Genomic DNA, 10,999 nt, shown 5'->3' with positions numbered 1-10,999 from the left:
TTTGTTAAAAATGACTGCAATTTGCTAAAACGCGTATTGACTGTTAAGTGTCTGAAATCAGGGGCGTAGCTGTGCCTATTAAGAAGTATATGCCCACTTGGTAGGGGGTCCTTCCCCGGGATTGTGTATTTACTCTAGAACCAAAATGGTGCATTTTGGCGAATATCTGAAGAGTTTCTAGTCATCAGAATAATCTTTATAATGCACTTCGCTAAACTACTTTGTTGCCTTAGTATGTGCTGTAACAGAACTGAAATAAAAAGCTTGATACGAACTAGTAAAAAAATCAAAATAGAAAGTACGTATGTTATGGTCAAATAAGCTTGTCTAGTTGGTTTTGTTTACGATGATATATCGAGGATCTTCAAATGAAAGCCAAAGTCCGGCATTTGACTGAAGTTAATGTGTTAATGATTTTAGTTATGTCTATCTCAACTTCTCGATTAATATGGAGGACGCCAAGTGAGGACAGCCCCTCGCCGGGCATTGTAGTGCAAAGGTATGTTTTAAAACGCCTCGTGGATCTGAATGAGCGCTTTTATTAGGTGGATGTGGCAGGCATGGTCAGTAGCATCTGCAGTATAATGTATATGCACGGATAATTATGTTGCCTCCGAGTCGCCAGCAGTGTCAATGTTTCATTTGCATCCTGCAGCTGCCATCGCAGACACCACCTCCTTGCTCATCGGGTGAAAGGTCAAGGTCACAGTGACCTTTAATGGTAAAATAATTTTAAAGCTTGTCCGAGTGATAACTCAACAATGCCTAGACCTATGGTCATCAAACTTGATATGGAAGTTCGGCCTGACCAGTAGAAGACCCCTATTGTTTTTGGGGATCATCGGGTCAAAGGTCAAGGTCACAGTGACCTAGAATGGTAAAAGGTTGTCCGAGTGATAACTCGACAATGCCTACACCACTGGCCCTCATACTTGACTTGGAGGTTGGGCCTGACCAATAGATGACCCCTATTGATGATGATGGTCATCGGGCCAAAGGTCAAGGTCACAGTGACCTTGAATGGTTAAAGGCTGTCCGTTTGATAACTCAACAATGCCTGCATCCATGGCCCTCAAACTTGACTTGAAGGTTGGGCCTGACCAGAAAATGACCCCTTTTGTTTTTGGGGGTCATCGGGCCAAAGGTCAAGGTCACAGTGACCTTGAATGGTAAAAGACTGTCCGAGTGATAACAAAACAATGCCTGCACCCTTGGCCCTCAGACTTGACTTTGAGGTTGGGCCTGACCAGTAGATGACCCCTTTTGTTTTAAGGGGGCAACAGGCCAAAGGTCAAGGTCACAGTACCCTTGAATGGTAAAAGGTTGTCAGTGTGATTACTCGACAATGCCTGCACCCATGGCCCTCAAACTTGACTTTGAGGTTGGACCAGACCATTGGATGACCCCTATTGTTTATGGGGGTCATTGGGCCAAAGGTCAAGGTCACAGTGACCTTGAATTGTTAAAGGTTGTCCGAGTGATAACTCGACAATGCCTGCACCCATGGCCCTCAAACTTTACTTTGAGATTGGGCCTGACCAGTAGATGAACCCTATTGATTTTAGGGGTCAAAGTTCAAGGTCACAGTGATCTTGAAAGCAAACTCGACAATTCCTGGACCTACGGTCATCAAACTTGACATGAAGGTCAAGCCTGACCAGTAGATGACCCCTCTTGACATTGGAGGTCATCGGGCTAAGGTCAAGGTCACAATAACGCAAAAACGTTCCCCCAGTGATATCTCAACAATGCCTGAACCTATGGTCATCAAACTTGACATGTTAGTTGGGCCTGACCAGGAGATGACCCTTATTGATTTTAGGAGTCATTGGGTCAAAGGTCAAGTTTACAGTGACCTTGAATGTGAAAATGTTTCGAGTGATAACTCGACAATGCCTGCACCCATGACCCTCAAAACTGACTCGGAGTTGTGTCTGACCTGTAGATGACCGTTTGATTTTAGGGGTCAAAGGTCAAGGTCACAGTGACCGTATACGTAAAAAAGCTTTTCTGTGTGATAACTTGTCAATGTCTGCAGTCCCATGGCCCCCAAACTTGACATTTAGATTTTTGGTGACCAGCTGATGACTCCTATGGATTTTTAGGTCATAAAGTCAAAGGTCATGATCATAACACACTCTATCCTCACACTTTGAATGGTCATAATCTTAAAACTGCCTCAACAGCATCCAATGTCAGTGACAAATCAGCTGTCATTTCGGTCCATGCATGTTTCATTCAATTGTCCATATGCACTTTTTTCCGAAACTTCCGAAAATTTTCCGATTCAAGAACTGTCATTAAGTAACGCGTACCTCGATGGAAATTTGGAATCAATGACCAGCTCCGACTTCTGTGATAAAAAATCACTTAACAGTACTTTGACATCGTTTCGGATCCAAATCTGCCCATTTGTTGAAATCAATTTTCAAAAACTGCCCGTTTGGAAGAACATGTATAAAATTAACGCATATCTGCATGCCCATCGCATATTAGAACACCCACTTACGGAAACATTTTTACAGACATACAATACAGATGTTCGGGTCGGGTAACCCGAACCAGTAGTGTTTTTCAGGCATAACGAGTAAAAATATTAACTTATTGTGCTCACAAGATGAAATAATCTGGATCCCACAAATAAACATTATAATTTTGTTCATTTAATTCAACTCATTTAAAATGATAGCAATTGGTGATTTCAAAAGCGCGCTCAGTTCCGGAAATGGCTACTTTATTTTGTTCATCTGTAGACGTGCTGATGTTTGATTTAGACAGCGTCATTGTCGAGTTAACGTTTCAAGACACCATGATTGAATATTAGGTCATGCACTTATTTTTGGACCAGTGCGAATAGAGTATTATTCCAGTTTTCGCACGTTTATAATCCATATAGCGCTTGTAGAAACGAATTGGCTGACGAACAGACAAGGTACCGTGTTTATTAATTATTATTATAATATTTTTTGTTAATTAAATATTAATTAAATATGTAATTAACAAAAGTTTGCGACAAGTATTCCGGGCCCAGCATCTTAGTCGTAAACCTAACGATGCTTAAGGACCTAGTTTAAGCCACAGTGGCTTGATGACAAAGGCTCATTAAAGTCACAATAAAAAAAATCAACTAGCCAAAATTATATTTATACATACTTGAACATGTATATCATCAATATAATACATTGCCATAAACATAAAATGAGATTTGAAAAAAAGCCCTATACTGTAATATGAAACAGTATAGGGTATTTTTTTTTTCAAATCTCATTTTATGTTTATGGCAATGTATTATATTGATGATATACATGTTCAAGTACGTATAAAATATAATTTCGGCTAGTTGAATTTTTTTATTGTGACTTTAATGAGCCTTTGTCATCAAGCCACTGTGGTTTAAGCCTTCTATAAGTGACCCCCACACCCCCACCCCCACCCTCGGGATATAGTACACCACCTCTGTGTATTGATCTTAATCTACTTGCCTTGATCCCTCTTCAGATCTCCAATCTGAGTACCCTGCTGGGCAGTTTTGGAGGTTTCATTATATTATTGGACCCTAAATGGCCCTAAGCCAATAAACCAATATACAGGAAATTGGCCCCTACTGTGACACCAGTGCAATAAGCAGAGGATGCACAGCAGTGGATTATCTATTTTTGCAGAGAATTTTGCACAGTTAAATTATCGTAAAACGCACATATAAGAAATATATTAACCGTGTCTTAAAATTGTCCACCAGCGTCAAATTCTAGTATTTCAACGTCAAACGTTCACAAAATGGAATTTTGATAGCGTCCCTTAAGTCGTCCTGACCTCGGTTTTAAGTAAACTCCTGTTAATTTTATAGAGGAAAGTTTTACACAAACCTCTACGTTGCATGCTTGTACAATATTTATATGAAGAGTACATTTCTCACTTAACATATCTTTTGTAAGTTATTTTATTACAAGTTAGTTTTACAAAATATAGACAAACACGGTATTTGATTGTTATTTTTTCATTTAACTCATTTAAAGTCTACAAAATATAGAAGAAATAAGTAAAACAATAAACTTTAACTTTATAATATTTCTTGCGACTAAAATATAGTTCATTAATTATAAATGTGCGGACTTAACAAAGGGACCATTTAAATCGATTTTTATAGTTCGATTAATAATACTTACTACACTAAAATCAAATCATTGGCGCCGTTGGAAAGTTACACTCGTTAGTCTGCAGTCAGGTGTATAAAACCGGATTATTTTTTGGTTTGGTTTGCCAAAGTATTAATTGATTGTTCAATATTTTCAGTTGCCTATAATTATTGGTGACCAATAAAATTGCTTTGATGTTCAAACTAGCCGAATGATTTACTGATTGGTAACTGATAGTGTTATGCAATAAGCTGCAGACGCTTGGATTGTTTGTTTATTTTAGTTTATCAAGGTCCGCCCCATTGGCTGCATTATGGCTTGACCACGCCGTGACGCCATCACGACTTAAATTGTGTTTCAATGCCAGAAGTGACAGCAATTCGCAGTCAAATCCAGACATTGGAAGACTTTAAGAAACAGAGGGAGATACAAGAGATACCCAAGCTCTTTGCAAAGAGACCTCCTGGTTATTTAATGTGCTCGGTGTAGAACACCGATACACGTGATACAACTTTCCTGGGTTGAACCAGTACTTAGTACATCACTTTTCAAAGCACTACCTTTCAAATGAAGAGCGCCAGGCAAGGAAGCTACTTGTACCAACTTTTAACGTTTTTCGGTATGACGCGACCAGAGATCAGACCCGCGAACTCCCGCCCCGGAGGCGGACGCCTTAACCACTAGGCCATGCAGTTGTTTGGGCGTTATGTCTATGTAATTTAAGATGGAAACGCTAATGTTTGTATGAACGAAATTGGCATAGCAGCGTGATGCGTCCCATAACTTTGTATAAAACAATATTCCCATTTGTCTACAAACAAGTGCATACGCTAGTAATATGACAGTTTATTATTGTAAGGTTTTGCAGAAAATAAAATGACCTCGTTCGGGCTTCAACCTCTTTAAAATGAATACTGTATCTTATTCTATTTATAATAGCGCTTGAATGTTTTTGTTTTGAGCCGATGATGTGTTTATATTGATGTGTATTATATCACGAATCGCGAATGTGCTATTTTATCAAAGTTATTGTCATATGAGCTATATCGTTTTTAACCATGTACAAATGTGATTGTTTTATATCTGTGTTTGTGTAATCCATAACCGTGAAATAAAACAAAATGACAGAAATTATTCATTTTTTTTTTATTTAAGTTTGCTGTTTTCACGACTGTAATATATAACAAAACCGTTCAATTGCGGATGTAAACATCGGGCATAAATCTGACTCAAATGTGTTGGGATTGGTGATATTTTTTGTAATTCGGATGTGTCGAGTGTTCGTTATCTCGACTTTTTTCCTAGGTCCCAACGAACTCGACATAGCGAGTTTCGACTGTATTTCTGTTTAAGTATAGATACATAAAACACATTTACACATTAATTACCATAATACACTTAATTGTTTAATACTTTTTATTTGGTTCTTTGAAAACCTGGTAACGCTTTATCCATGTTCCATTTGTTTGATTTTTAATTTAAACTGTTCTAACTATAAAAAGGGTACAACTTTTAGCATATAAAGGTGGAATAGAAATAGCGGAAGGGTGCATGGGACCTCAACTGGTTGTAAATTATCTTCATAATCGTTACTGATTGATACATTTATCATGTTTCAATTCAGAATCTTTATTCATACTTTTACACCGAAACGGTTACTCAAAGTGGATAAAGCAAGTATCCTGAGAACGATGAAAAGAGGTCCCCATGGATGTGCTCTCGAGCATAATCACCATTGCGGATCCAAACTTCTTCACCGACATTCAACTTGATGAAGACCGTCTGACTTCCCTGATCCCACGTGCTGGAGTCCGGGGTGCCGTGGATTTTAGCCACTACGTTCCCTGCGTGTACAATTTGGCCGTGAAGGTAGCTGTCAGAGGGCTCTCGCAACAGTGTGACCGCGAACATGTAGATACCCGCTGCTGGTGCGATGAATAGTCCATTGCTGGAATGGTACCCACCACCTTCGTTCAGGACCACTTGTTCAAATTCGATGTTCTGGTTAACTCCTATGTTGATTTGGTTTGCAATTTTGATCGCCGTGAATGCTACTGGTCCTTCAAATACAATCCGTTTGTTTTCTAATTTTGTCTGCTCGTTCCTGTCTATTGTTTGTCTTAAATCGGCTTCGGATGTGATGCCAGTTGCTGAGTTGGTAATGTCGGATCCTGCTGTTTTGGAGTAACTCATCTCATTTTCACGCAATCTGTCTTCCTCCAAGGAGTCATCAGTTGTCATCTTGCAATGTTTAACGGCTGATTCAAGCTTTTGGATTCTTTTATTTTGATGCTGCAGTAGCTTTTCTTGATGTTTATTGAGCTCACTCTGGTGCATTTCTGTAATCAAAGCAGCAGACAAAGAAACATTATAAGCACTGCTTTTGTTTCAATCCGCTTTAGTATATCAAGGTTATAATTGTAATGCATGCAAACTTGCAATGTTTGAAATTTATGCATATGAATAAAATATGTTTAAAAAATCATAGCAATATTAAGTTATGTTGTTTTAAGGCTATCTAGGTGTGCTTATCTTCAAAATATTGTAATCTATATAACATGTTGGCCTATGCCAATACGATAATGTTGATCAAATACTGAATATTGTATGATTATACTAAACACTTAATTCACCTGATTATATTACTAGACCATATGTCAAAAAAGACAACTCCCACTTAATACACACCTTACAACACATGATGTATAACATGTTCAATAAATTTCACATGTTTTGCATGCAGTTTTAATAATTTAATCGTATTTTATTGTAAATAATATACACACGTCATATAAATCATTTCGACAAACAATATTATTATACAATTGGGTTGATCAACAAGTTATAACAACAATAGAACGTGGCCCTGACGTATGCTGATATTATGAGTTCAACAGGCATCCAAAATTATATGTATACTATAAAACATGTACCTACCACGTGCATTTACATCAGCCAGTTTTAACTCCAGGAGTTCCAACCTGCGTTTCAGGTCTGCTGTGTCGTCGGCTTGGACCACAGCAGTGTCCAAGAAAAACAGCAAGCAAACAAAATGTAAGGAAAAACTCATTTTAAAGTTTTTGACAATAACAGCGTAACAAGACGATGACATAAGGAGTATATAAACTACGATAAATGTTACAGATAAGGTTTATGTACGATATCCTCACCTTAGTTTAAGGCCAAAAGTCTTTCTTTTGCCCTCTTTTTTTTTGGGGGGGGGGGGGTAATATATTTCAAATACGCTGTATCTTAATTGAACTAACCATTACGAGTGGAGTACTCCAGAATTTTCTAATCGTAGCAGTTTATATCATAATGAGTGATTATTTACTGATTAGTATGCCATTTCTTTTGGTGATATTTTTCTGACAAAACGGAAGGAAACGATTTCTAGCGTAAAAATTTGTGACCTAACCCTTTTGTATATACGTATAAGTATTGAAATATTTGTATTCGAATGTGCATTACGTAAACCTATCTATAAGAACAATTGTTTTCCTAGTTCTTTGCTTCTTGGTCTTTTGTGCGGGATATGTGTCACTTTTAATTGAGGGGGGGGGGGGGGCATACGAGGGACCAAATACAATCGAAAAGCTGACTATATGACATTCATCTGAAATTCAATTGCTATCAGTTACAGGTGAACACACGAGACCGTTCATTAAGAGTTCATTGTCTTATCACATAACCTCTAGTGACGATTTTAAGGGCCTGTCTATTCCTCAATATGTTCTCATACTCTATCTGTAATATTTTTGTGGCATGAGTTTTGATGAATAAACCTTGGAAACTTAGAGCCTGAAGTCCATCCAAACCGGCCAAATGCAAACCACTATATGTATTAATACTAAGTGAATTACAGTTCAAGGTTGGCATACGGTAACCGTCGCCGTTAACGCATCCCTAGACAAAAAGATTCCTGACCCACTACCCTTACAATTATACACATTTATAATCGTTTCGCTACGCGTGCGTTAAAACTAATGACTGTAAGATATGACATAAGAAGCTAAAATATAAGCATACGGACATAAAGCCATATTGGGACGTTTTTATACTAAATGGTTTTCCAGATTCCAGTCCAAAATGAAGCGTTATATTCCAGATTCCAGGGGGAGAATAAGGGACACACTAATTCATGGAATTGATAGTTAATTGTTCAACTCTTCAATTGTACGAGATTTCTCGCATTTCTGCCTCAGTTTATAGTTCAGCTTTTCTTTTGTATGATGTCTCTTGTAATTTCGCCTCATTTAATAGTTCAGCTCTTCAATTGTACGATGTCCTTCGCATTTCCGCCTCAGTGAATAGTTCAGCTCTTCAATTGTACGATGTCCCTCGCATTTCCGCCTTCAGTTAATAGACCAGCTCTCCATTGTATCAGGTCCCTCGCATTTCCGCCTTAGTGAATAGTTCAGCTTTTCCATTGTCCGAGAGCCCTCCAGTTCCGCCTCAGTGAATAGTTCAGCTTTTCCATTGTCCGAGAGCCCTCGCATTTCCGCCTCAGTGAATAGTTCAGCTTTTCCATTGTCCAAGAGCCGTCGCATTTCTGCCTCAGTTAATAGTTCAGCTTTTCTTTTGTATGATGTCTCTTGTAATTTCGCCTCATTTAATAGTCCAGCTCTTCCATTTTATGAGGCCCATCGCATTTCCGCCTTCCGTTAATAATCCAGCTCTTGCATTGCAAGAGGTCCCTCGTATTTCCACATCACTCAATCTTTAAATTCTTTAATTATATGAGGTCCCTCGTATTTCCGCCTCCGTCAATAGCACAGCTCTTCCATTGGACGAAGTCCCTCGTTTTTCCAATTTGAGTCAATAGTTAAGCGCTCCCATTGAATGAGGGCACTTGTATTTCGGCGATCAGTTAATAGTCCAGCTCTTCCTTTGCACGAGGTCCCTTCGTCAGTCAAAGCTCTTCCATTCGAAGAAGTCCCACGTATTTCCACTATCAGTTAAAATATTTCAGCTCTTCCATTGTACGAGATCCGTTATAGTTCCGTCCGTTAAGTGACTTATTGTTAGGATTATTGTAAGGATGATGGTAAGGTTATGTTTGGTTAGGTTAGGTTTAGGTTAGGATGAGTTATTGTTAGGATGAGTTGGTGTTATGTATGAGATTAGGGTAAAAGTTAGACTAGTGTAAGTTTAAAGATATTAAAATAATGGCGGACCGATTGTAAAATCGTTCCGAAATCAAAATAAGTCGATAACTGAGTATACATATGGGAACGGCTTTGATTCATAAGTTCTTTTCATTTTACTACGCTGAAAGCAGACCGCGTATTAATTTCAATTTAGCAGTTAAACCTAAGGACATGACCCTTAATAGGACTATTGGTTTTTTTATGCAATATTGCTCGATTAAGGCAACCAATTTAAACTTAGTTACTTGCACGTTTTAAACTACAATTCATTGATATACTTGTTATCAGATGCCGATGTACCGACACACACTCGTGGTTGTTTTCGATAGCAAATGGCCGAGAAGTTCCGGGTGTCTTTTTTGAATAATATTTAACTGTGTGCGGTTAACATTACTCGATTTTTGAACGAAATTAAAAACCTCAATTGAATGTATTTGTGTAAGAAAAAATATTATATTCTAAAATGGCTTACAATAACTTATTAACAGTTTGAACACTGAAAAAGATGTTTGTCCAACTTTTAAAATTTGACCTAGAAATGTTTATTGAAATTGAATTGTGTTGCTTTTTTGTTTTCGCTTCGAGGGAATCTTTCACCCGCAAAATGAATGTTGTACGGCCTAAAGCAGCATATATTTTTGCTGATTTTGTACAAATGATTTATTCTTCGTCAAAGCATATCAGTTGTAAGGGCGGAAATAATCTGTTGATACATGTTCATACTAATTAACGTTGAACGTGAAGACAATTTTGTGGAAAATATATATTATCAAAGGCTTACCAAACAAATAAATACTTATACTATGTTTGGTTCAAAAGACACATTCAGATGGAAGTTTCTGGTTTACATAGCGATAGGTTTGAACTTATTTAGTATTTAGATTTGTTATTAGCTAAATTATACTTTATATTTAAAGGGACTGTACACCAGATTGGCACCAAAAAGTTTTTTTCTGTGCTAAGGTTGCAGTCCAGTGTTGTAACCACTGTGCTACAAAGGCTTACCCAAAACTGTTGGAATATTTAAGCTTAGTACATAACTTGGTAATATCACGTGATAACATCGACTAGCCAATCACGCATAAGGAATTAATTCTACTAGGTAGACATACCTAGTAATCTCTTTTGATGGAAAAATACGAAACAACTTCGAAAAATAAATTAATTGTAAACTATGTGGTACTTCAGTTAGTAAGTTTCAATGCATTGTACATGTCGATACCAAGTTTATGTCAGTTTTCGACAATTTTCTTTCTCTTTTTTTCGCTATTTCATCATACGGCGTACAGCGCCTTTAACTTTGTTTCAAAAATACCAACAGCATATGAACAAATCAAGTTGTCATGTGTTGGTTTGTGTTCATATATTTACATACACTACTCGTACAAAAGACTTATCTTGATCATAGATATTACTAAATGATGCATCAAGCTCAGTGAATTTTCAAACAATGTATTTTCTGAACTTTGGTATGAAGGACATTGAAAAAGTAAATTCATTTTCTATGGGAAGTTATCAAAAGGACATAACAGTAGATTTTCAGGAATTTTTATCCTATCTTCCCGTTTCCAGCCAATGTGAGGCAACTCTACATCAAAATTAAGCCAATGCTGACTTGTGCTTTCGAGCTATTATATAGTGGAACATTTCACACAACTTTCAATTTCATATTCACCCCTAAATGGCCTATATGTTCTAAGTTTATTTCTTCAT

General features: G+C 37.5%; 1 protein-coding gene across 1 annotated transcript; it reads right to left on the bottom strand.

Annotated features, from left to right (window-relative positions):
* Positions 1-5,749: 5,749 nt before the first annotated feature.
* On the bottom strand, positions 5,750-7,210 carry LOC128210304 (multimerin-2-like). The gene is made up of 2 exons (XM_052914570.1): positions 7,074-7,210; positions 5,750-6,475 (listed from the first exon to the last, which is right to left on the bottom strand). Exons 1-2 carry the CDS (start codon positions 7,204-7,206, stop codon positions 5,796-5,798), a joined length of 813 nt encoding a protein of 270 aa, XP_052770530.1. The 5' UTR covers positions 7,207-7,210; the 3' UTR covers positions 5,750-5,795.
* Between the last annotated feature and the right edge of the window lie 3,789 nt (positions 7,211-10,999).

Source organism: Mya arenaria, chromosome 12, assembly GCF_026914265.1.
Source record: "Mya arenaria isolate MELC-2E11 chromosome 12, ASM2691426v1".
Classification (NCBI taxonomy): Eukaryota; Metazoa; Mollusca; class Bivalvia; order Myida; family Myidae; genus Mya; species Mya arenaria.
Note: the sequence above shows the minus strand (reverse complement) of the source record. Positions and strands in the feature narration are given on the sequence as shown.

Bases quoted from the DNA above. Each gene is read 5' to 3' on its own strand.
- LOC128210304 (XM_052914570.1), bottom strand. From the start codon at position 7,206: ATGAGTTTTTCCTTACATTTTGTTTGCTTGCTGTTTTTCTTGGACACT. The intron at 6,476-7,073 runs GTAGGTACATGT...CTTTGATTACAG, and splicing joins GGCTGATGTAAATGCACGTG to AAATGCACCAGAGTGAGCTC.